Source organism: Mauremys reevesii, linkage group 19, assembly GCF_016161935.1.
Source record: "Mauremys reevesii isolate NIE-2019 linkage group 19, ASM1616193v1, whole genome shotgun sequence".
NCBI lineage: Eukaryota > Metazoa > Chordata > Testudines > Geoemydidae > Mauremys > Mauremys reevesii.
The window spans coordinates 4325919-4350941 of record NC_052641.1 but is presented as its reverse complement, the minus strand read 5'-3'; the positions used below and the strand labels follow the sequence as shown (position 1 = coordinate 4350941).

Below are 25023 nucleotides of genomic sequence, written 5' to 3'. Positions count from 1 at the left end.
CCCAGAGTGGGCATCAGGGCTGTACTAACTCACTGCCCCACAGAGGGGCAGGGGGGAGGTAAATATTACGACACTGCCTCCACACCCATACGGGAGCTGCACTCCCACAGCTGAGTGCTCTGCTGACGCTGCATATACACCTCTACCCCGATAGAACACTGTCCTCGGGAGCCAAAAAATCTTAGCGCGTTATAGGTGAAACTGCACTCTATCGAACTTGCTTTGATCCGCCGGAGCGCGCAGTCTCCGCCCCCCCGGAGCGCTGCTTTGCTGCGTTATTTCAGAATTCGCGTTCTATTGGGTGGCATTATATCGGGGTAGTGGTGTATCGGGGTAGAGGTGTATCGGGTGGCGTTATATCGGGGTAGCAGGGTAGCGGGTGGCGTTATATCAGGGTAGAGGTGTATCGGGGTAGAGGTGTATCGGTGGGCGTTATATCGGGGTAGCGGTGTATCGGGGTAGCAGTGTATCGGGTGGCGTTATATCGGGGTAGCGGTGTATCGGGGTAGAGGTGTATCAGGTGGCGTTATATCGGGGTAGAGGTGTTTCGGGGTAGCGGTGTATCGGGGTAGAGGTGTATCAGGTGGCGTTATATCGGGGTAGAGGTGTTTCGGGGTAGCGGTGTATCGGGTGGTGTTATATCGGGGTAGCGGTGTATCGGGTGGCGTTATATCGGGGTAGAGGTGTATCGGCGTAGTGGTGTATCGGGGTAGAGGTGTATCAGGTGGCGTTATATCGGGGTAGAGGTGTATCGGGGTAGCGGTGTATCGGGTGGCGTTATATCGGGGTAGCGGTGTATCGGGGTAGCGGTGTATCGGGTGGCATTATATCGGGGTAGCTGTGTATCGGGGTAGCGGTGTATCAGGTGGCGTTATATCGGGGTAGCGGTGTATCGGGGTAGCGGTGTATCGGGTGGCGTTATATCGGGGTAGCGGTGTATCGGGGTAGAGGTGTATCGGGTGGCGTTATATCGGGGTAGAGGTGTATCGGGGTAGCGGTGTATCGGGTGGCGTTATATCGGGGTAGCGGTGTATCGGGGTAGAGGTGTATCGGGTGGCGTTATATCGGGGTAGCGGTGTATCGGGGTAGAGGTGTATCGGGTGGCGTTATATCAGGTGTATCGGGGTAGCGGTGTATCAGGTGGCGTTATATCGGGGTAGCGGTGTATCGGGGTAGAGGTGTATCGGGTAGCGGTGTATCGGGGTAGAGGTGTATCGGGTGGTGTTATATCGGGGTAGAGGTGTATCGGGTAGCGGTGTATTGGGGTAGAGGTGTATCAGGTGGCGTTATATCGGGGTAGCAGTGTATCTGGGCAGCGATGTATCAGGTGGCGTTATATCGGGGTAGAGGTGTTTCGGGGTAGCGGTGTATCGGGTGGCGTTATATCGGGGTAGCGGTGTATCGGGTGGCGTTATATCGGGGTAGAGGTGTATCGGCGTAGTGGTGTATCGGGGTAGAGGTGTATCAGGTGGCGTTATATCGGGGTAGAGGTGTATCGGGGTAGCGGTGTATCGGGTGGCGTTATATCGGGTTAGCGGTGTATCGGGTGGCGTTATATCGGGGTAGAGGTGTATCGGCGTAGTGGTGTATCGGGGTAGAGGTGTATCAGGTGGCGTTATATCGGGGTAGAGGTGTATCGGGGTAGCGGTGTATCGGGTGGCGTTATATCAGGGTAGCGGTGTATCGGGGTAGCGGTGTATCGGGTGGCATTATATCGGAGTAGCTGTGTATCGGGGTAGCGGTGTATCGGGGTAGCGGTGTATCAGGTGGCGTTATATCGGGGTAGCGGTGTATCGGGGTAGCGGTGTATCGGGTGGCGTTATATCAGGGTAGCAGTGTATCGGGGTAGAGGTGTATCGGGTGGTGTTATATCGGCAGAGGTGTATCAGGTGGCGTTATATCAGGGTAGCAGTGTATCGCAGAGGTGTATCGGGTAGAGGTGTATCGGGGTAGCGGTGTATCGGGGTAGAGGTGTATCAGGTGGCATTATATCGGGGTAGAGGTGTTTCGGGGTAGCGGTGTATCGGGGTAGAGGTGTATCAGGTGGCGTTATATCGGGGTAGAGGTGTTTCGGGGTAGCGGTGTATCGGGTGGCGTTATATCGGGGTAGAGGTGTATCGGCGTAGTGGTGTATCGGGGTAGAGGTGTATCAGGTGGCGTTATATCGGGGTAGAGGTGTATCGGGGTAGCGTGTATCGGGTGGCGTTATATCGGGTAGCCGTATCGGGTAGCGTGTATCGGGTGGCATTATATCGGGTAGCGGTGTATCGGGGTAGCGGTGTATCGGGTGGCGTTATATCGGGGTAGCGGTGTATCGGGGTAGCGGTGTATCGGGTGGCGTTATATCGGGGTAGCGGTGTATCGGGGTAGAGGTGTATCGGGTGGTGTTATATCGGGGTAGCGGTGTATCGGGGTAGAGGTGTATCGGGTAGCGGTGTATCGGGGTAGAGGTGTATCGGGTGGTGTTATATCGGGGTAGCGGTGTATCGGGGTAGCGGGGTATCGGGTCGCAGTGTATCGGAGAGGTGTATCAGGTGGCGTATATCGGGTAGCAGTGTATCTGGGTAGCGATGTATCGGGTAGCGGTGTATCGGGGTAGCGGTGTATCAGGTGGCGTTATATCGGGGTAGCGGTGTATCGGGTGGCGTTATATCAGGGTAGCAGTGTATCGGGGTAGAGGTGTATCGGGTGGTGTTATATCGGGGTAGCGGTGTATCGGGGTAGAGGTGTATCGGGTAGCGGTGTATCGGGGTAGAGGTGTATCAGGTGGCGTTATATCGGGGTAGCAGTGTATCTGGGTAGCGATGTATCGGGTGGTGTTATATCGGGGTAGCGGTGTATCGGGGTAGCGGTGTATCGGGTGGCGTTATATCGGGGTAGCGGTGTATCGGGTAGCGGTGTATCGGGGTAGAGGTGTATCGGGTGGTGTTATATCGGGGTAGCGGTGTATCGGGGTAGAGGTGTATCGGGTAGCGGTGTATCGGGGTAGAGGTGTATCAGGTGGCGTTATATCGGGGTAGCAGTGTATCTGGGCAGCGATGTATCGGGTAGCGGTGTATCGGGGTAGAGGTGTTTCGGGGTAGCGGTGTATCGGGTGGCGTTATATCGGGGTAGCGGTGTATCGGGTGGCGTTATATCGGGGTAGAGGTGTATCGGCGTAGTGGTGTATCGGGGTAGAGGTGTATCAGGTGGCGTTATATCGGGGTAGAGGTGTATCGGGGTAGCGGTGTATCGGGTGGCGTTATATCAGGGTAGCGGTGTATCGGGGTAGCGGTGTATCGGGTGGCATTATATCGGAGTAGCTGTGTATCGGGGTAGCGGTGTATCGGGGTAGCGGTGTATCGGGTGGCGTTATATCGGGGTAGCGGTGTATCGGGGTAGCGGTGTATCGGGTGGCGTTATATCGGGGTAGCGGTGTATCGGGGTAGCGGTGTATCGGGGTAGAGGTGTATCAGGTGGCATTATATCGGGGTAGCGGTGTATCGGGTAGTGTATCTGGGCAGCGATGTATCAGGTGGCGTTATATCGGGGTAGAGGTGTTTCGGGTAGCGGTGTATCGGGTGGCGTTATATATCGTCGTGCAGAGGTGTCGCGCGTAGTGTATCGGGGTAGATGTGTATCTGGTGGCGTTATATCGGGGTAGAGGTGTATCGGGTAGCGTGTATCGGGTGGCTATCAGGAGCGGTGTATCGGGGTAGAGGTGTATCGGATAGCGGTGTATCGGGGTAGCGGTGTATCTGGGCAGCGATGTATCGGGTGGCGTTATATCGGGGTAGAAGTGTATCGGGGTAGCGGTGTATCGGGGTAGAGGTGTATCAGGTGGCGTTATATCGGGGTAGCGGTGTATCTGGGCAGCGATGTATCGGGTGGCGTTATATCGGGGTAGCGGTGTATCGGGGTAGCGGTGTATCGGGTGGCGTTATATCGGGGTAGCGGTGTATCGGGGTAGCGGTGTATCAGGTGTCGTTATATCGGGGTAGCGGTGTATCTGGGCAGCGATGTATCGGGTGGCGTTATATTGGGGTAGCAGTGTATCGGGTAGCGGTGTATCGGTGTAGAGGTGTATCTGGGTAGCGATGTATCGGGTGGCGTTATATCGGGGTAGAGGTGTATTGGGGTAGCGGTGTATCGGGGTAGCGGTGTACCTGCACTTACTTGGGGGGCTCTGTAGTCCTAGAGGAGCCATGACAGTGAAGGACATTTGAGGCGCAGGCAGGGCAAGAGTCTAGTTGCAAATCAGTGATGAGTTTCCCAAGTTAATGACACAATTTTCCAATGACTTTCATGGAAAGACCAATGAATCAGATCAGAAAGATGGCGGAATTATATTTTGAACACCATAGAGAAGAACAGGAGCAATTTAACAGAGCTAAACCACACAGATGCTTGTGTGCCATTGGCCAGGAGCGAGGTGGTGGTTTTCTGAGACTCCGCAACCAGCCATCCAAAAACATGAAACACAAGAGGATCTGAACAGTAAATGACAAGGTCCCTCCGTGGCTGCATGGACAAGACACAGAATTTTGTGCAGCCAAACAGGTTACCGAGCATCCGAGCGACTACACACATAACAGCCGAGCTGGAGGAAGAACGGATTTTTCCGTTCGTGGCAGTTCCAAAAAAATCAAAACGTAATTTCAGTTTGGGCTGAACTGAAACCGAAACTTTTGGAGTTTTCAGTGAATCTAAGGGTACAGCTATACTACCCGCTGGATCAGCGAGTAGTGTTCGATGTATCAGGGATCGATTTATCACGTCTCGTCTGGACGCGATAAATCGATCCGCTAATCGATGCCCGTATTCCACCTCAGCAGGAGGAGTAAGCAGAGTCGACGGGGGAGCCGCAGCAGTCGACTCGCCGCTGTAAGGACGGCCAGGTAAGTCGAACTAAGATACTTCGACTTCAGCTACGTGAAGAGCGAATAGCGTAGCTGAAGTTGCATATCTTAGTTTGAACCCCCCTGCTAGTGTAGCCCAGGCCTAAGAAGCCAAAAACATTTCATGAAATCATAGACTTTAAGGTCAGAAGGGACCATTATGATCATTTAGTCTGACCTCCTGCACAACGCAGGACACAGAATCTCACCCACCCACTCACTCCTGTATCAAACCTGTGTCTGAGCCATTGAAGTCATCAAATCATGGTTTAAAGACTTCAAGGTGCAGAGAAGCTTCCAGCAAGTGACCCGTGACATTTCATTTTGGGTCGAAGGAATTGATTTTTAATAAAAGCAAAGGGACTGAAGGGCTGGATTCACAAAACCCAGCTCAAGGAGATGGCACGGATGCTGGTGCCCCCTTTAGCCCAATAGTGAGGACACTCACCTGGGATATGGGAGATCCAGATTCTAATCCCAGCTAGCAGGAACCAGAACCCAGGTTTTCCCCCCTGCCTGGTGAGCACCCCAACCCCAGGCTGCTGAGTATTGCGGTGGGGGCTCTCATTCTCTCCTGTTGATGCTCTCCCACTTTGTAGAAAAGCAGAACTAGTCGCTGGTCAGACAGCATGAGAACGACTCTGACTTGGTGGGTAGGGTGCTCCGTTTGGGGGGCACCTGGGTCCAGTCCCTACTCCAGGGAGTATTTATACAAACAGAACAGCTTCAACGGGACATACTGAGAAAGACCCATCCCCAGAGGAGCCTATAGCCAGTGGTTAGGGCACTCGCCTGGCAGAAGGGGGAGACCTGGATTCATGTCCCTTCTCCAGAGCAGAGATTTGCCCGTGGGTCTCCATACACCAGGTGAGTGCTCTAACCACTGGGCTGAAGGTTCGGGGGTGTGGGGGTGCCCAGGTACCTCTTCCTCTGGGGAGGTTGATATAGAAATCTAGCCCAAAACATTGAAGTGAGATGTTTTGTTAATGTCAAAATGGTTCATTTCAGCATTTCCAATTTAAAAATATTGTTTTATCATTTTCATTATAATTATAATTTTCATTTCAACAAAAAAAATTCCCCAAAATTGACACAAATTTGTAAAATGTTTTAGTCAACCCAAATCTACATTTTTTGGCAATCAAAGATTTTGACGGAAACTTTTCTCCCACCTCTACTCATTATTGTAACTGGACAGGAAAAGGAGGGTCTGCCGCATGACAGTCTTTCCAGCAAAATCATCTAAAACAAACTACACTTAGTCCCATGCTTTCATGTCAGGCAGAGACAGGTGACTAGAGCCCAACGGAGCTTAGACAAACCTCTTCTTCAGCGTCAAATACTTGGGGGTTGCAACACTACATTTTGGCTCCAAATGAAGCCAAAGCAAAACTCAGATGAAATCATCAGATTCCCCAGGTTTGGCTGTTAAACTTCTGATGTACACAGCCTGGCTCAAGCATGTACCCAGCCCTGGTCTGGTTGTCAGGGGTTTGCACACCCCTCCTGATAATGCCGCAGGCACAAAACACAGCAAGTGAGGAGGGGCCAGGGGTTAGGAGAGGGCATATTTCCCCTTACAGGACCTACACTTACCAAAAACCAAACCCTGGTGAAATCTAGGTATGGTTTCCCTTGAAGCCTATTTTGGTTTCTCCAGTTTTGGGAGCTTCCACAGTGCACAAAGGTTCCCAACCCTGCCCCCGGGATCAGATCCTGAGCCAACAGTTCAGCAGAAACAAACCCTCATGGCTTTTAGGCAAATGACTGGCATGTGTTTGCCATGTGTGGAATTCTCTCTGTCTCGTGCCATCAAAGAGGATCCGAAGAAGGGAAGACTCCAGCAGCTGCTGTGGCAGTTAGTCTATCCCAAGATGAACTCACTACAACTGGTTTTGAATTCCACTGGGATGAAGCATTTTAAAAGTCAAACATTGACCTTTTCAATCTAGCACGTTAGCTGCGTAGGAATGTGTTTAAAAAGCACGAGCACAATAACCATGTTAGGAGCGACTGAAATTCTCACCTTTACAGTCTTGCTTCTGCCTTCATGAAGCAGCAGCTCCTCTGACAAAAGGAGAGTCCGGACTGGGTTGCAAAGGTCTAGAGGCTAAACATTTAAAACAAACAAAAAAAAGGATCCAGAACATCAACTTGAAATGAGAAAGTTTCCCATGAAACGTGTGTTAACTCTCCACCCCACCCCCCGAAGCTCCTCGCCTTTAGTTTAAGTTGTAAACCACTGAAAGTGAAGCAGCCGTGAGCTGCCCCACGACAGCACATCTCTCACGGATGGAAACTCTGCAGTCCAGCTAAGTGATAAAAGGGAAAAAAACCCTCTCATTTAACACCTATGTCATGGGAAGCTATAAAAAGATTATCAGCAGCTTCTGCTTCTCTGTACATTACTTCTTCTGCAAAGCGTGGGCTTGCCTGTGGCGGCTCGGAGAGCAGGAAGCACAACCACAGCACTAGCCCACCCCAGGCTCATCTAGCTTCAACACCAATATGGGGAGCAACACCTTTTTAACGGATTAACTTAATTAGCAAGATGAAGAGCCTCTGGGCAGGTGCCTTCTATGCTGCAGTGGACTTTGGGCTACAGCCAACTTTGCAGGGGCAACTTGCTTTGACATTGGATAAGCCAAGAACTAAAAAAATCAGTTGCTCTGATTCCTGCACAATGCTGAGAAATCAGCTTCTGAGACAATATCCTGCAGAAGAGCGTTCAGAGCGGTGTAACTGCTGCCTGGGATGGGACTTTGCTCTGCAAAGCCTACAAGATGAAATACTGCAAAGCACAGAGGCAAAGTCTGAACTCACTGAAAGACACTGTCGTTAATATCAGTTTTTAAAGTGTGGGAACATTTCAGAGTGAAACCAAGAGTCACTGACTTGGAAAGACAATAAAACAGTAACAAAGCCCCAGTTAGTCTATAAGGTGCCACAGGACTCTTTGTTGCTTTTTACAGATCCAGACTAACACGGCTACCCCTCTGATAAAGCCCCAGTTGTGTTCTTACTTGGGCCTGGTCTACACTACGAGTTTATCTCGAATTTAGCAGTGTTAAACCTAATTAACCCTGCACCCGTCCACACAACTAAGCCCTTTATTTTGATATAAAGGGCTCTTAATATCAATATCTGTACTCCTCCCCGACGAGGGGAGTAGCGCTGAAATCGGTATTGCCATTTTGAATTAGGGTTAGTGTGGCCGCAATTTGATGGTATTGGCCTCCGGGAGCGATCCCACAATGCACCATTGTGACCACTCTGAACAGCAATCTGAACTCGGATGCACTGGCCAGGTAGATAGGAAAAGCCCCGCGAACTTCTGAATTTCATTTCCTGTTTGCCCAGCATGGAGCTCTGATCAGCACAGGTGACCAAGCAGTCCCAGAATCAAAAAAGAGCTCCAGCATGGACCGTACGGGAGATGCTGAATCTGATCTCTGTATGGGGAGATGAATCTGTTCTATCAGAACTCTGTTCCAATAGACGAAATGCCAAAACATTTGAAAAAATCTCCACGGCTATGATGGACAGAGGCCACAACAGGGTCTCGACACAGTGCTGCGTGAAACTTAAGGAGCTGAGACAAGCGTACCAGAAAGCCAAAGAATGAAATGGATGCTCATAGAGGGAGGGGCGACTGATGACTGTAGCTATCCCACAGTTCCCGCACTCTCCGAAAACCATTTGAATTCTTGGCTGAGCTCCCAAAGCCTGAAGGGTCAAAAACATTGTCGCGGGTGGTTCAGGGTATATGTCGTCAGCGCCCCCCCTCCCCATCCTGTGAAAGCAAAGGGAAAAAAATCGTTTCTCGCCTTTTTTCAATGTCACCGTATGTCTACTGGATGCTGCTGGCAGACACGGTGCTGCAGCGCTACACAGCAGTATCCCCTTCCCTTCCCTTCCGGACGGCAGATGGTACAGTAGGACTGGTATCCGTCGTCATCGTCCCGTGGGTGCTCCTGGCTGGCCTCGGTGAGGTCAGCCGGGGGCGCCTGGGCAAAAATGGGAATGACTCCAGGTCATTCTCTTCTTTAAGTTTTGTCTAATGGAGATTCACTCCTGCCTGGAATATCATGGCAGCTGGAGGCTTCTGCCTCAGGCTGCTCTCCCAGTCAGCAGCACCGCGCGGTCGCGCCCACCCCTTGCTACCAGGGCTCACAATCAGATACTTAGACCTCTACATTTTGCTGCAAATAAAAAAATGAAGCTGCCGTTTAGAACTGTCCCCCAACATACATATCCTGGGACATTTTGTATTTTACCAGTGTCAACCAAAGGCCCACACACAAATGGAGCTTCAGTCCTGCCTGTGCTTCTATCCTAGTGCTTGTCACAGATTCCCATTTTCAGCTATAGGCTGAGCAAGTGCAGAATGGTGGTTCACTCTACTTCACTGTCAGCCAACCGCCCTCCCCTCCCCCCTTTGATCTCCGCTTGCTGAGGCAATAAAGTCAGTGTTGTTTCTTATTCATACATTCTTTATTACTTCATCACACAAATGGGGGGATAACTACCACGGTAGCCCAGGAGGGGTTGGGGAGGAGGGAAGCAACGGGTGGGATTGTTGCAGGGGCACCCCCTAGAATGGCATGCAGCTCATCATTTCTGCGGGATGTCTGGGGCTCTGACCCAGGGCGGCCGTTTGCCTCTCTGGTTCTTTAGTAGGCTTGCCTGATATTCTAGGCAGGACTGACTCTCCATTAGACAAAACTTAAAGAAGAGAATGACCTGGGGCGTCATTCCCATTTTTGTCCAGGCGCCCCCGACCGACCTCACCGAGGCCGGCCAGGCGCACCCATGACAGCAGCAGATGGGACAGTGTGACTGGTAACCGTCTTTGTCAACTTGCAAAGCAGCAGACGATACAGTAGGGCTGGTAACCATCTCTGCTAACTTGCAAAGGCAAGGGGATGCTGCTGTGTAGCACTGCAGTACCACGTCTGTTAGCAACATCCAGTAGACATACGTGACAGTGAAAAAAGGCTGAATGGGCTCCATGGTTGCCATGCTATGGCGTCTGCCCGGGCAATCCAGGGAAAAGGGCGCGAAATGATTGTCTGCTGTTGCTTTCACGGAGAGAAGATTGACTGATGACATTTATCCATAACCACCCGCGACAAATTTTTGGCCCCATCAGGCATTGGGATCTCAACCCAGAATTCCAATGGGTGGGGGAGATTGCGGGAACTATGGGATAGCTATGGGATAGCTACCCACAGTGCAACGCTCCGGAAGTCGACGCTAGCCTCGGTAAAAGGACGCACACCACCGAATGAATGTGCTTAGTGTGGCCGCGTGCACTCAACTTTATACAATCTGTTTCCAAAAATCGGTTTCTGTAAAATCGGAATAATCCCGTAGTGTAGACATACCCTTAAAGACAAACCATGAATGCACCCATTGCTTGGGCACGGTGAGTTCAGATAATGCATGCAATACACATGTAGTAGTTCTGCTGTGGAAGGCAGTGATAGGGAAGCGAACTTGTTTTGAAAACTAGATTATGGAACTGGCTGGGCTCATCCCAGAAGCTGCAAACTGAGTCAGCATCAGGGGCGGCTCCAGGCACCAGCACACCAAGCACGTGCCTGGGGCGGCAAGCCGTGGGGATTGGCCTGCTGGTCGCTGGGAGGGCGGCAGGCAGGCGGCTTTCGGCGGCGCGCCTGCGGGAGGTCCGCTGGTCCCGCAGTTTCAGCGGCAATTCAGCAGTGGGTACACCGAAGGCACGGAACCAGCGGACCAGCGGACCTCCCGCAGGCGTGCCACCGAATCCGCGCTGGGTAAACAGGAAAATCTGATGGTTTAATTTAGTTATTTAAATTACGTTTTTCTTTTTTTTAAATAAACCTGTTTAAAATGAAATCTGAATTTAATACAAAATATGTTAAGGCTTGAACTTCTTATAACTCAGTTGTGAATGTGAAACGGGTTTTGATAAGAGAAATGTACGTATCCAAAACATTTAAGATTGTTTTGTTTAATCAAAATAAATGTTATATGTGGTTTTGTGTGTTTAATTAAATCCCTGTTACCATCCTAATGCAGTTTGGCACAAATCATGAGCCAAAAGTTGATTGTCTCATAAATAAGCAATGTATCATTCCCCATTTCTAACATACTAAATGTACAATTGATAAGAATCTGACAATATTAGGCTATATAAATAACTGTGTACCTTGCTATAGTGTTATTGTGCCCCTCCTAGGCTGCGAAAAGATGTACCAAGTCGAGTGTAAAGGCACTCTGGTTATAAATCAACATGTCTGATCAGTTATAGCAGCCAGAGAGAAAGCACCTTTCTTTAGACAATAACTGGAAAAGCTGATTCAAATCGATGATTTAAATCCAGGCTTTGCACTTGGTGATTTAAATCCCCCTGATTTCAGTCAATCCCCCCTGGCCATCCAGCCTGGTTTCCAGATGTGCCGGGAAGGGCCCACTTACCTGCACAAAGACCGGGAAGACGAGGACTTTGGGGGCCAGTGTCACGTAGGTGCCGTAGCTGGAGTGCGGGATATGAGGCCTCACAATGGTGCAGTTCTGGTAGTTCCCATAGCTCTTCATCGTTTGCACTGTCTTCATCAGCCTGGATTTCCGCCCGGATCCCGTATGGGATTTGCCTTTCCCTGCATTTCCTGGGACCGTGAGAAACCAAAAGAAAGCAAAGGAGAGAGAGCGAGACCTGAATTTCCAAGGGTCTAGTCCACTCTGTCATCATAATTCCTGACATCACTGATCATGCAAAGGGGAGTAACTCGAACTGAGAACTGCAGGGAATCAGTGTCTGTGCTATCATAACCACTCAGCATTGTAGTGCATGGAGCTGCTGAGTGAGTGAGTCAAAGATTAACCAAAACACCTGGCACAAACAGATTTACACCAGCTGAGGATCTGGCTCTATGACTTACACTCACACACACAGCACAGTGGGTGGTTGGTACAAGGGTTTTGGTCGCATTACTTGTGAACAGCAAAATCCCAACTATCTGCCAATAAAACCCAGGCAGTAGCCCAGCACCCATCTTGTATTTTGTACACACCAGATGTTGTCAAAAATATTTGGCAAATGTTTTCGAGTTTTAAAGACTGTAATTGGCATTATTTGCTGTATGTATCCAACGGAGCAGGGCTCAAACTCATAAAAACTAACAGCTCTAAACATGAGCGTAAATAGACCCACAACTGTCCCCTACCTTGAGACCTTCTTCCCATTGCTAAGCATGGACACTCCCCTTCTCAATGGGATAAAGAGTCATAGAGTTTAAGGCCAGAAGGGACCATCAGATCGTGTAGTCTGATATCCTGTATATCCTGGGCCACCGACACCACTCAGCACCCGCACACTCAACCCAACACCCGAACTGAGACCAAAGTATCACAGCCCGCAGGAGACTGGACTTCTGGCCAGGAAATGATTACGTGAGATAATCCTGGCAGGTGACCCACATCCACATGCTGCAGAGGAAGCCAATCACCCCCCCGCAGGTCACTGCCAACTCGACGTATGGTGATCAGTTAGACCAGGAGCCAGCCAGCCACACCCCTCAGAGAGAGAATCCTCGGTGCCACCCCGTCCAATGTCCCATCTCTGGCTGGGGCCAGTCCTGATGCTTCAGAGGAAGAAGCACCCAGGCCTGGTCCTGATGGACATCAAAGCTGTGATATTTTTTCATACAGAAATCCTGTCCCTGGTCCAGAACTGAATCTTGCCCAGTCCTAGGGTATTTGGGGCCCGGGGAGCAGATTTCACATTATGGGGAGAAGAAAACATTCTCGGGCAGGTCACTTTTTTAACTGCAGCACTGAGAAGCTGCTCGAGGTGGGAGACGCCAGAATAAATGTCACAAAAATGGATTTGTAAATCTCTTTGTAAGTATCTGAATGACCCCAGGCCTCTCCAAAGCGACCAGTGGCTATTACAGCTGCTCAGACATGGCGAATGTATACGTCAATGACGACTCGTTGTGAGTGAGAGTGGCAGCACCCAGCCCGCACAGTTTCGGTTTTTAAGCATTGTATTTCACCGTCACGCTCAGGAAATCTGACCAACCTCATTAGTTTTCTTTCAGGACAGGTAGCGGAGTCGGTGGTGCTCTGCGTGTGCTGTGAAGATGGTTTGGGGGCCACTTTGCTTGGATATCAACCCACTCTTTCCTCACTAATGGCACAATTTAGACAGATCAGAACCTTGCAGATTGCTGGGAGCATTTCCCCACACCCACAGTCGGAGGCCTGGGTGCAGAGAAGCAAGAGACGTGCACTCTACAGCTGAGGGGGATTAATGCGATCCAGACGACTATCCGTGTCACTCCGCCCTCTGCATTAGTAGGTGTAACCCATATAACGTTTCCTTCTGATACTCGTTTTACAGCTCTTCTTTGGGTTACCCCCAGGATGCCCAAGGGGAGCGGGACAGTGGCAGGGAGGGGAGCGGATCATTCTCAATTAGCCAGAGGCAGGCACATACCGGAGCCCGCCATCTAAACTCACCCAAACTATCTCAGCACACTTTCCCCCATCCCTGCAAGACTGTGTCCTACACACTCTCTTTCAACTGGCCGAGAGCTGGCAGCATCCCAAATTTCCCAGCTGAGCCTTCCTCCTAGCGACAGGAGCCTCTTAGAAGGTGACAGTCAGAACTGCGTGCAGTCCATTGCATGGGGGAGCTTACACATAGCCTGGGGTACAGTGCTGGGATCACTAACTGATGGAGTTTCATGGATCTTTTACTGGCGTGCAGCACTCTGGCATTTTTAGGTGGGGCTCTCTCCTGGGCTTCCATCCTAGCAGTAGCTGCACTGGCTGGAGAATGAGTTAATTGCCTTCAGAATGCCAGCTGTAGAAGTCAGCAGTGCTTCTGTATCCTGGGAAATTTCCCAAACTCTTGGGAATTTTCATTCAAAACATTTTACTCAAAAATTCCCATTTCCCAAGTTGAAACATTTTACTCACAAATTCCCAGGTTTGGGGAAATTTCCCAGGATACAGAAAACTATCTGGGAATGTTTCACCAGATTTGGGAAATTTTTAGCGCTAGGTTGGGAAAAGTTGGCATCACGATATAGAAGCACTGGAGGTCAGCTGGTTTGCTTTCATTTAGCATGGTTGCTGGTTGCAAAACTCCATGTCTTGTTACAGATTAAACTAATGCCCTTAATAACACTAATGATAGCGGCTGCAATGGGCATAGCTAGTAACACAGCCTCCTAGTCAATTACAGCTATGGGCTCTGCCTTGGACACACCTTCTACCTGTGTGCAAACCACATGAAGATGGGGGACTGTAACCCCCTTCCTCTGCCTCAAGTGTCAGCACAGTCTGAAGGTGACTGACCCCACAGAACTGGGGGTCAAGAGAGCTGTCCTCTAATGCCAGCCTGCCTCTGACTCATGAGTGGCCTTGGGGCAAGTCACAGCCTCCAGTTCCTCGATTTCCCCTTTTGTGAAATGGGACTAACAACATGCACCTTTCTCTGTAACGCACTTTGGGCTCCACAGGTGGACAGTGTTAGATGAATGACAGGTGACTTATGGGGGAAGCTGCTCTTTTCAGTCAACTCAAATCCTGGGACAGTTATACCTAAGTGAGACTCTACGAGCCGCAGAGCAATGCACCCAGCTTTCATAACAGCTGCATTCCCAAATGTTTCCGAGTGGCCAGCTGCCAGATTCATTCATCTGTCAGCAGGAGACACTGTGCAGGTGACTCAGCCTGGAAAGCAGCGTGAGTGCACGTGGGACAAATGTTATGGTGAAGTGCGTATGCCGTGCAGCTGGAGCGTGTTGGCGGCAGGATATCAGAGACAGCTGTTACAGTAGGTGGCACTCACAACATGTCACTGAACAGATGCGCTCAGGTACTGCACAGCAGAGAACTCCGCTTACCCGGTCATAGGGCTAGGGCTGCAGTGCCTAAGTGCTGCTTTTGGGGGACAATGAACCCTCCTTTAGAGCTGTCAGCCCCCCACCCTTCAGAGCCTTCGCAGAACTACCCCCAGGGCCGCCGAGAGCGGGTTCGGGCCCCAGTGAAAAAAAATTTTCAGGCCCCCCAGCAAGAGCTGACCAGCTAAACAGGGCCGACGAAGCCAGGGAAGCCGGGCCCCGGGCCCCTTCCAGACCGCCGGGCCCCGGTAATTTGTACCGGCTTCCTCCCCTCTTGTCAGCCCTGACTATCCCCAAGGATGTGGGGCAGGGGAGTTCCTGCCTACCAAGAAGCAGGTAGCTCTGAAAATGCAATGCCAGGGTGCTGCCTGTCTGGGGAGGAGGAGACTGCCAGGCCATCTGGCCCATGGTTAGCGTCAGAGGGGAGATGAAAGCAGGGCTGTCAAGCTGGGGGAAGTTGTAAAATATTTCCTACTGATAACGTGTTGTTTGCTGTCCCCTTGGCACGGGGTGGGGGCTGACTACAGAGAGAGCCCTCCTATGACGTGGGGCCACTGACAGCACTGGGGAGGGATAGGGGGACCCAGACCCATCCCAGGGGTCTCAGCCTGCCAGAAGTGAATCTGCAGCACCATAACTGGACAGAGTGCAGGAGCTGCCACCCCCCGTCACCCCAAGGAGCCAGAGCAGCTCTGCACCCCAGAGCAGGGCCCAGATGAAGGGCCTTTGGGGCTGGGGATCTAAGTTCTGTGTCGAGATTTCAGGGCAAAACCATTGCCAAAGGGATCTGACTGCATCTCTCTGCCAGCCAAAAGCTGGCCCCTAGTCCCCATGGATGCTGCCCCTTCTGTGGCTGGTGTTCCACATAGACCAGGGAGAGGACCAAGCAGGCAGAAATCTCCCAGGTCAGCCATTAGGACTTAAGTGAAATGAGACTCCAGAGAGCTACTAGCAAAGGAATCTTGCCTAAAGCAATGTCCCTCTGCTAGTGCCTAGTGCTTGGGTGCAGCAGCGTCAGTGCTAAGTGGCTGCATAGGCTGCAGTCCCTCCAGTTGCCACTTCATGAATCCAGCCATTTCTGTTATGACCATCACAGAGCGCTCTGCATTTTCTGCTCCTACCTTTGCATTGCAGCTGAAACCCATAAGAAGAAAGAGGAGCGTCCATGTACCAGCAATGCAGATACAGGTGAGCAACTGTTTTCATGTTCTCTCTACAGGTACTAATGCGGAGAGTGGACTAGATGATACATCTGAGGGAAAGGAGCAGAAGGAGACTCCACCGATTGGAAGGCATGAGATGCACTGTCCTAGGGATGGGGGTTCCACGACCACTGCTCCCAAGAGAAGGAGGAGGGTGGTGGTGGTCAGGGACTCCCTCCTCAGGGGACTGAGTCATCTATCTGCCGCCCCGACCGAGAAAACTGAGAGGTCTGCTGCTTGCCAGGAGCTAGGATTCACAATGTGATGGAGAGACTGCCGAGACTCATCAAGCCCTCGGATCGCTACCCCTTCCTGCTTCTCCACATGGGCACCAATGATACTACCAAGAATGACCTTGAGCGGATCACTGCAGACTACGTGGCTCTGGGAAGAAGGATAAAGGAGTTTGAGGTGCAAGTGGTGCTTGACCATGGGATGGTGTTCCAAGAAGGAGGAGTGCTAGGCAGAGACGGGCTCCACTTAATGAAGAGAGGGAAGAGCATCTTCGCAAGCAGGCTGGCTAACCTAGTGAGGAGGGCTTTAAACCAAGTTCTCCAGGGGAAGGAGACCAAAGCCCTGAGGTAAGTGGGGAAGTGGGATGCCGGGAGGAAGCACGAGCAGGAGAGCGCAAGAGGAGAGGACTCCTGCCTCATACTGAGAAAGCAGGACTATCAGCGAGTTATCTTAAGTGCCTATACACAAATGCAAGAAGCCTGGGGAACAAGCAGGGAGAACTGGAAGTCCTGGCATGGTCAAGGAATTATGATGTGATTGGAATAACAGACTGGTGGGATAACTCACATGACTGGAGTCATGGATGGATATAAACTGTTCAGGAAGGACAGGCAGGGCAGAAAAGGTGGGGGAGTTGCATTGTATGTAAGACAGCAGTATGACTGCTCAGAGCTCTGGTATGAAACTGCAGACAAACCTAAGAGTCTCTGGATTAAGTTTAGAAGTGTGAGCAACAAGGGTAATGTCGTGGTGGGAGTCTGCTACAGACCACCAGACCAGGGGGATGAGGTGGACGAGGCTTTCTTCCAGCAACTAACAGAAGTTACTAGATCACATGCCCTGGTTCTCATGGGGGACTTCAATCACCCCGATATCTGCTGGGAGAGCAATGCAGCGGTGCACAGACAATCCAGGAAGGTTTTGGAAAGTGTAGGGGACAATTTCCTGGTGCAAGTGCTGGAGGAACCAACTAGGGGCAGAGCTCTTCTTGACCTGCTGCTCACAAACAGGGAAGAATTAGTAGGGGAAGCAAAGGTGGATGGGAACCTGGGAGGAAGTGACCATGAGATGGTCGAGTTCAGGATCCTGACACAAGGAAGAAAGGAGAGCAGCAAAATACGGACCTTGAACTTCAGAAAAGCAGACTCTGACTCCCCCAGGGAACTGATGGGCAGGATCCCCTGGCAGAATAACATGACGGGGAAAGGAGTCGAGGAGAGCTGGCTGTATTTTAAAGAATCCTTATTGAGGTTGCAGGAACAAACCATCCTGATGTGTAGAAAGAATAGTAAATATGGCAGGTGACCAGCTTGGCTTAACAGTGAAATCCTCACTGATCTTAAACACAAAAAAGCAGCTTACAAGAAGTGGAAGCTTGGACAAATGACCAGGGAGGAGTATAAAAATATTGCTCAGGCATGCAGGAGTGAAATCAGGAAGGCCAAATCACACTTGGAGTTGCAGCTAGCAAGAGATGTTAAGAGTAACAGGAAGGGTTTCTTCAGGTATGTTAGCAACAAGAAGGTGGTCAAGGAAAGTGTGAGCCATTTACTGAATGGGGGAGGCAACCTAGTGACAGCGGATGTGGAAAAAGCTAATGTACTCAATGATTTTTTTGCCTCTGTCTTCACGAACAAGGTCAGCTCCCAGACTGCTGCACTGGGCAGCACAGTATGGGGAGGAGGTGACCAGCTCTCTGTGGAGAAAGAAGTGGTTCAGGACTGTTTAGAAAAGCTGGATGAGCACAAGTCCATGGGGCTGGATGCGCTGCATCCCAGTGTGCTAAAGGAGTTGGCAGATGTGATTGCAGAGCCATTGGCCATTATCTCTGAAAATGATATCTCTGGATGAGGGGAAAAGCAGTGGATGTGCTATTTCTGGACTTTAGCAAAGCTTTTGATACAGTCTCCCACAGTATTCTTGCCAGCAAGTTAAAGAAGTATGGACTGGATGAATGGACTATAAGGTGGATAGAAAGTGGCTAGATCGTCGGGCTCAACAGGTAGTGATCAACGGCTCCATGTCTAGTTGTCAGCCGGTATCAAGGGTTGGTTCTGGGGCTAGTTTTGTTCAATAACTTCATTAATTATCTGGAGGATGGTGTGGACTGCACCCTCAGCAAGTTTGCATATGACACCAAACTGGGAGGAGTGGTAGATACACTGGAGGGTAGGGATAGGATACAGAGGGACCTAGACAAATTAGAGGATTGGGCCAAAAGAAAGCTGATGAGGTTCAACAAGGACAAGTGCAGAGTCCTGCACTTAGGATGAAAGAATCCCATGCACTGCTGCAGACTAGGGACCGTAGGGCTAGGCAACAGTTCTGCAGAAAAGGACCCAGGGGTTACAGTGGATGAGAAGCTGGATATGAGTCAACAATGTGCCCTTGTTGCCAAGAAGGCTAACGGCATTTTGGGCTGAATAAGTAGGGGCATTGCCAGCAGATCGAGGGACGTGATCATTCCCCTCTATTCGACATTGGTGAGGCCTCATCTGGAGTACTGAGATGGAAAGAGTCCAGCGAAGGGCAACAAAAATGATTAGGTGGCTGGAGCATGTGACTTATGAGGAGAGGCTGAGGGAACTGGGATTGTTTAGTCTGCAGAAGAGAAGAATGAGGGGGGATTTGATAGCTGCTTTCAACTACCTGAAAGGGGGTTCCAAAGAGGATGGATCTAGACTGTTCTCAGTGGTGGCAGATGACAGAACAAGGAGCAATGGTCTCAAGTTGCAGACGGGGAGGTTTAGGTTGGACATTAGGAAAAACGTTTTCACTAGTAGGGTGGTGAAGCACTGGAATGGGTTCCCTAGAGAGGTGGTGGAATCTCCTTCCTTAGAGGTTTTTAAGGTCAGGCTTGACAAAGCCCTGGCTGGGATGATTTAGTTGGTCCCACTTTGAACAGGGGGTTGAACTAGGTGATCTCCTGAGGTCCCTTCCAACCCTGATAGTCTATGATAACCATCCTGTACATAAACAGGCCAAAACACTCCTGCATAAGGCCATGGAGTAAGTAGGGCCTTTTCCAAACTAAATACTAGTCTAACCAACATTATAAAAAGGGTGTGGAGCAACTGGAGGGGATCCAGAGACGAGCGACAAAGATGTCCAAAGGGATGGAACACAAGCCATACAAGCAAAGGCTGAAGGAGCTGGGTATGTTTAGTTTGGAGAAGAGGCGATTAAGGGGGGACATGATAGCAATCTTCAAATACTTGAAAGGCTGCCATAAAACTGATGGAGAAAAGTTGTTCTCTCTTGCCACAGAGGGCAGGACAAGAGGCAGTAGGTTCAAACTACAGCACAGAAGATAGTACACTAGCACTTTTGTCAATTAGGGGTGTGAAAAAACACACACACCCTGACCGACATAAGTTTCACCGACAGAAGCGCCGGTATGCACAGCCCTATGCCAGCGGGAGACGCTCTCCTGCCGACATAGCTAACGCCGCTTGTTGGGATGGTTTAATTATGCTGACAGGAGAGTGGCTACATGGGAGACCTTACAGCGGTGAGGCTGCAACGGTACAGCTGTGCCGCTGTAATATCTGTAGTGTAGACATGGCCATAGATGAAATCTCAGGAAAAACGTCCTACTGTCAGAACAGCAGGACAATGGCACAGACACCCAGGAAGGCTGTGGAAGCTCCTTCACTGGAGGTTTTCAAAAGGAGGCCGGATGGGTTAGGCCAGTGGTTCTCAACCAGGGGTATGCATACCCCTGGGGGTACACAGAGGTCTTCCAGGGGGTACATCAACTTATCTAGATATTTGCCTAGTTTTATCACAGGCTACATAAAAAGCACTAGCGAGATCAGTACAAACTAAAATTTCATACAGACAAAATGAGAAGTCAGCAATGTTTCAGTAACAGTGTGGCTCTGACACTTCTGTATTTTTATATCTGATTTTATAAGCAAGTAGTTTTTAAGTGTGGTGAAACTTGGGGGCACGCAAGACAAATCAGCCTCCTGAAAGGGGGAGAGTCATCTGGAAAGGTTGAGAGTCACTAGTGTAGACACAACAAATCTGCCTCTTGCCGGGGGTTAGAGTAGCTGACCCTTGTGGTCCCTTCTAACCCTCTGGTTCTACGATTACATATTCCCTTAACCATTAGGCAGTAGTGTGTTTGCTTTTAGATAAATGCCAGGAGAGACTGACTGCACTGTATTCGCAGCACCCCCTAGTCCTGTTCGTCCAGTACCTTGCCCTGATGGGGGCGGTGGGCTCAGTTATCTGCCAGGTTCTTTCCAGCTCTAACTACAGGGATTCTCTAATTCATTCCATCTTCCCTTTGCTAACAGTCTGCAAACGATGAGAGATGGGCTCATGGCCGGGCACTGAAGGGCAAGGTGACTACCCCATATTGCTAAAACTCCTCATTTCACTTCAAAAATTCGTCACCCATCAAAAGTAGTTTCCTAATTGTCTCTGGTCTGATCTGGGGAGGCAGCCAACATGCCCAAAGCAATGTTCCTCTTGCAATATGGCGGGTGACAACAGCTCCAGTGTTTGCTTGTTTAATCTCAGTTCAGATTAACTGGCGTTTTCTCTCCCCTGCTCCCCTTCTCTTCCCCATAGTGTTTACTATGGGGAAAATCCTGGTTCTTCCTAACCAGGCTCCAGTTGCAACAGGGAGGCCCCCATGGCAAGGACACGCTCTTCACAGGCCAGCAGTGGCAGAATGTTGTAATAACCCACAAGACAGCAGCGACCCCCTGCCTGCTCAGGTTTCAGCTAAGGGAAATCTCCCATCTGAAGGAATTCAGAGCTTGGGGAAGCCTGCACAGGGTCTTGGAAACGTGGGAGCCATGCTGAAGACTCCAGCTGTCACCCAGCTTTTCCACTGCAGAGCTTCCCAGCTGCCACACTGTATCCATGAAGGGGGCTGGCCAATAACTACACTCGGTACAAAATTTTACAGCTGGAAAACTTGCACAGGCAGTTGCCCCAATGCCAGGAGGAGACTGTTCAATTAGAGAAGCATAGAGAACTTCTCATCCTAGCCCACACCTAGAACCGCAGCCCCATGACACACCCAGAGCAGAGCTCTCAAGCTACCCTGGAGCCAAGCAGACAACAACCCCACCGTCCATCCAGATCACTGGGAGAAGCCAGAGGGCTTGGCCTGCTGCTCCCCGGCAATGGCAGCTGTGTGAAGCGCTCCGGGCTGAAAACGGTGATTTCCAGCATCCAGTCTGTACCCAGCTGAGCACCTCCAATTCTCTCACCTGTGCTGGGCTTAGTCTGAAACACACATGCTCTGCGTCGAGAGCCCCTCCCTGAGTCCCGTGTTTACACTGCTCATTTCAGCTCAGCAAGCTCAGGAGAAACTCTCTTTAGCTCAGCAACATCTGTCCTCACCAATGCTCATCCAAACTAGCCCGACCCCCTGCACAGGCCGGGTTCCTGGCCTCCCTCCGCCCCTGGAGGCATGCCTGTCCTTGCTGTACAGGAGGCTGAGGTCCAGCAGGGAGCTCACACGCATGCAGTTAACCCCTCTGGCCGCCAGCTTCAGGGTTCAGTGGCTGCCTGCAGGAGTCGCTGATGCGGCTACAGAGCTGCAGGACCGGGGTGATTCAAGCAAGGGGCCGGTGCCAACAGAGAACTGCTAGTATGGCATAGCTCACCCAGCCCCAGCGAAAGGAGAAGCTGGGTCTGCAGGTCTGAGCCGCGCTAACCGAAGTCCTTCACTGAGACGCACAGCTTCCCACTGCAACCACTCTCCATCCACCCTCTTCTTCTCCCAACCCCAGCAGCAGCTTGAGGGCTGCATTTGGAATTCCCGAGAATAAACCCTCCATCTCTTGGCATTGGCTAGCTTCTTCCATTGCTTCGGGAACATTTTATTGAGCTGCCATAATGTGAAGTCTGGTCTCTCAACAGAACCCAGGCATTTCAAGGCCACGAGCAGCACAGATCGCCCAAATAAATAAACCAAACACAAGGAGAAGCCGCACACCCACGCACACCCACGCACAAAGGACAGGCAGAAAGATCATTTCTCAGCCCAGAGCCTCTCTCCACACCAGCCTGTTCCCATCTAGGCGTATCTTACATAAATATCCTCTGGCTCTGGGATTTGTTCTGTTATACAGAGGGGAGAGGCAAAGTGGGGGAAAGCAGACACTTCTCATGAGTCCATTGGCAAGCAAGTCGTTGGCCTCCTGTATTGCAGACAGCCGTGCAGAAAGAGGAACTCAGGGCTGCAGAACATGCTACAACCAGCCAAACACACCGGGACTACAGGGCTGATTGCTAAGAAGACGATAAGACTTTTGCAGCTTCTCACAAATGCTGGCTCTAGAAAACCACGTCTTTAGTACAACCCGTTAGCAAGCCCAAGCTAAATGCTGGAGCTACATCTGCCCCATTGGCCCATGTCTACAAGTGGTTTTGCATTAAAACTAGACAGGATGCACTAACGTGGGCCTGCATCAAGCAAGCCTGTCCTCACGCCGCGGCCCAGGACTCTGCACACCTGACACTGCTTCAGAAAGGCTGATTTGAAACAAACGTCCCACACCTCAGAAGAGCACGTAATGGCCCAAAGGCTGAGAGCTCAGCGCCCTGCTTCATCTAGTCCACCAAAACCCAAACACACATATTGTCACAGAAAACCCTGTCGCCCTCCACTCCGTTCACCTTCCCTTTACCGCCCCTCATGTAACCCTTCACTCTGCAGCAAACGCCCCCCGCCTGGCACGCACCTCGGCAGCCGGCTGCCCTGTTTGGAGCTGACGCTGCGCAGGGAGGATTTCCCACGATCAAACGAGCTGCCGTTCACACGGCTCTGGAGCAGTCTGTGCACAGGAACCACACGCCCTTTCCCCAGACAATATGTTGAGTCACGGGGCATGTCACCGCCAGAGCACACGGAAGCCGCTCGCCCAGCAGGGGGTACCAGAAGTACACGTTTCTCTGGAGCCAGACTGGCATCAGTTCCCACAGCTCTGAAGGGCAGGACTTGCTGTTATCCGTCTAGCTCCTCACTCCACAGCAAAGAGACCCACCAGAGCTGAATGGATGAGTGAGCCAACGGGATTGCAAGGAAAGCTGGCACAGTGTCTGCAGCAGCCGCAGACAGTCGTGTACCTTCGACTGCACTAACCCCTGTAAGGAGCAGATCCAGGGCCAGTTCCAATTGCTCAGTAATAAAATGAATCCTTTGGAGAAGTGCTAGGGGATATCCTATATGAGGAGCAACACAAGCATCTAGAGAGCTCCTTTCCCCAAGCCTGAGGAGGGCAGACCCAGGCAATGCATCGCAGACAGGCCCACGGACATATTCAGAGACCTGCCAGAATATCCACCCTCAGTGCTTTTCATCCCAGGATCTTAGTGCACTTTGCAAAGCAGGGCACGTAGCATTATCGCCATTTTAGAGATGGGGAAACTGAGGCACACTGGTGGGGGAGGGAGAAGTGCAGTGATGTGCTCCCAGATTTGAACAGAGCTCTCAAAGGCGGCTCCCCCTCGTTCAGCTAAATGCAGGATGCTCCTAGCGTGATTTGCTTTCCTTCACACAACAAAATAACCCAGTAATTCTACCATCTTCCTCCCATAATCTTCACCAAGCCTTCCACAAGGCCCTCACCAGACCCATCTGCCCTTACACCTCAGCCATGCTTCCCCACCCCTCCAGCAGCTCCTCTAGGGGTCTCCCCTACCAGGAAGCTGTGGTGGCAAGTGGGTTGTTTCCAGCCCTCTGGCTGGGTGGTGCTTGGCTGGACGTGGAAAACGTCCTTCTGGTGCTGGCTTATGGTCGGCTGCAAAATGGATCCCCTTTGTTCCCGAGATGGCCTGGTCTCCTCTGACTGCTGGGAGGGGCTCAGTGGGGGAGAGAGTCTTCCCTGGCTTGTGCAGGGAGTTTCTAGGGAGGAGTTGGCTGGGGTGGGGTGCAGGGGTGGGCAGGCAGGCATGGCAGGGACGTCCACTCAGTGGAACAGCAGCAAGACCCCACAACCTGCTCCTCCCCATGCCCAGCTGGAACAGCTGACAGGCTCCAGGAGGAGAGTACATGGCACTTCCTCCATATGCGATGCCTTGCTGAGGAGTGCAGGTCCCTTGCAGCTGCTGCTCTGGCAAGGATGAGGCACTGCAGGGCAGCTGCCGCCTCTGTGAGCAGCAGAAAGGTCAGTCCCAGCCCCAGAGAGGACGTCTGCTGCTTGCCCTGACCCGACATCACCAGTTCCCCCTCACCGACAGCAGGTGATATGCACAGGGCTGGCCTGAGGACGCTGGGGAAGGCCAGAGAGGTGAAGCTGTGAGACAAACCCTAATCATGGTGTGGGGGCCACACTGGGTCCCCTGCCTCCTGCCAAAGGAGGGCAGCCCAGCAGCTTGTCTCCTCAAGCCCTTGCAGTGATGTTTCCAGGCTTAGGTCTCTGCAAAGCACAAAGCCAGAGGCTTTCCCTCCTGGGGCCTCAGGCTGGCTCTGTTAGCCAGGGCTGGTGCCGCTTAGTGACTGCACAAGTTCACAGCCAAGGGGAACCCAGCCCAGCTTCCCTCCCAGCCTAGTGCCCCCTCTGCTGAGGGGGGCGCCACAGCAACTGCCTAGGCAGCAGAGTTCCCAAGTCTGCCGAGCCGTGGGCTGCTAGGAATGGACACTTACCCACAGCGGCACTGTGCTCCTGATACACCGGCCTCAGCAGCTGGAAGACACAGAGTAGGCAGGACACGGTTACTCCCTGCAGCTCCTGCACACCAGCAACCCTCAGCACTCGACTTCCAGAGATCCCCAAGCACTTCGCAGAGGGAGGCATATTGCACTGATGGCGAGAACTCCAGCCCTGTGTCCTGGTTTCCCCCAGC

General features: G+C 51.4%; 1 protein-coding gene across 7 annotated transcripts in view; it reads right to left on the bottom strand.

The window, feature by feature from the left end:
• Positions 1 to 25023, bottom strand: part of RGS3 (regulator of G protein signaling 3) — a 199394-nt gene that overhangs the window by 113719 nt on the left and 60652 nt on the right. For 6 of the 7 annotated variants that reach the window (XM_039506171.1, XM_039506172.1, XM_039506173.1 and 3 more), the window contains 3 exons: positions 24824 to 24863; positions 11337 to 11527; positions 6904 to 6987 (listed from right to left, as the gene is read on the bottom strand). In XM_039506171.1, coding sequence (XP_039362105.1) covers positions 6904 to 6987; positions 11337 to 11527; positions 24824 to 24863 — 315 coding nt within the window. Of the gene's footprint in view, positions 1 to 6903; positions 6988 to 11336; positions 11528 to 22919; positions 23028 to 24823; positions 24864 to 25023 lie in introns of those variants that run through there. The other variant, XM_039506178.1, reaches the window with a different exon arrangement.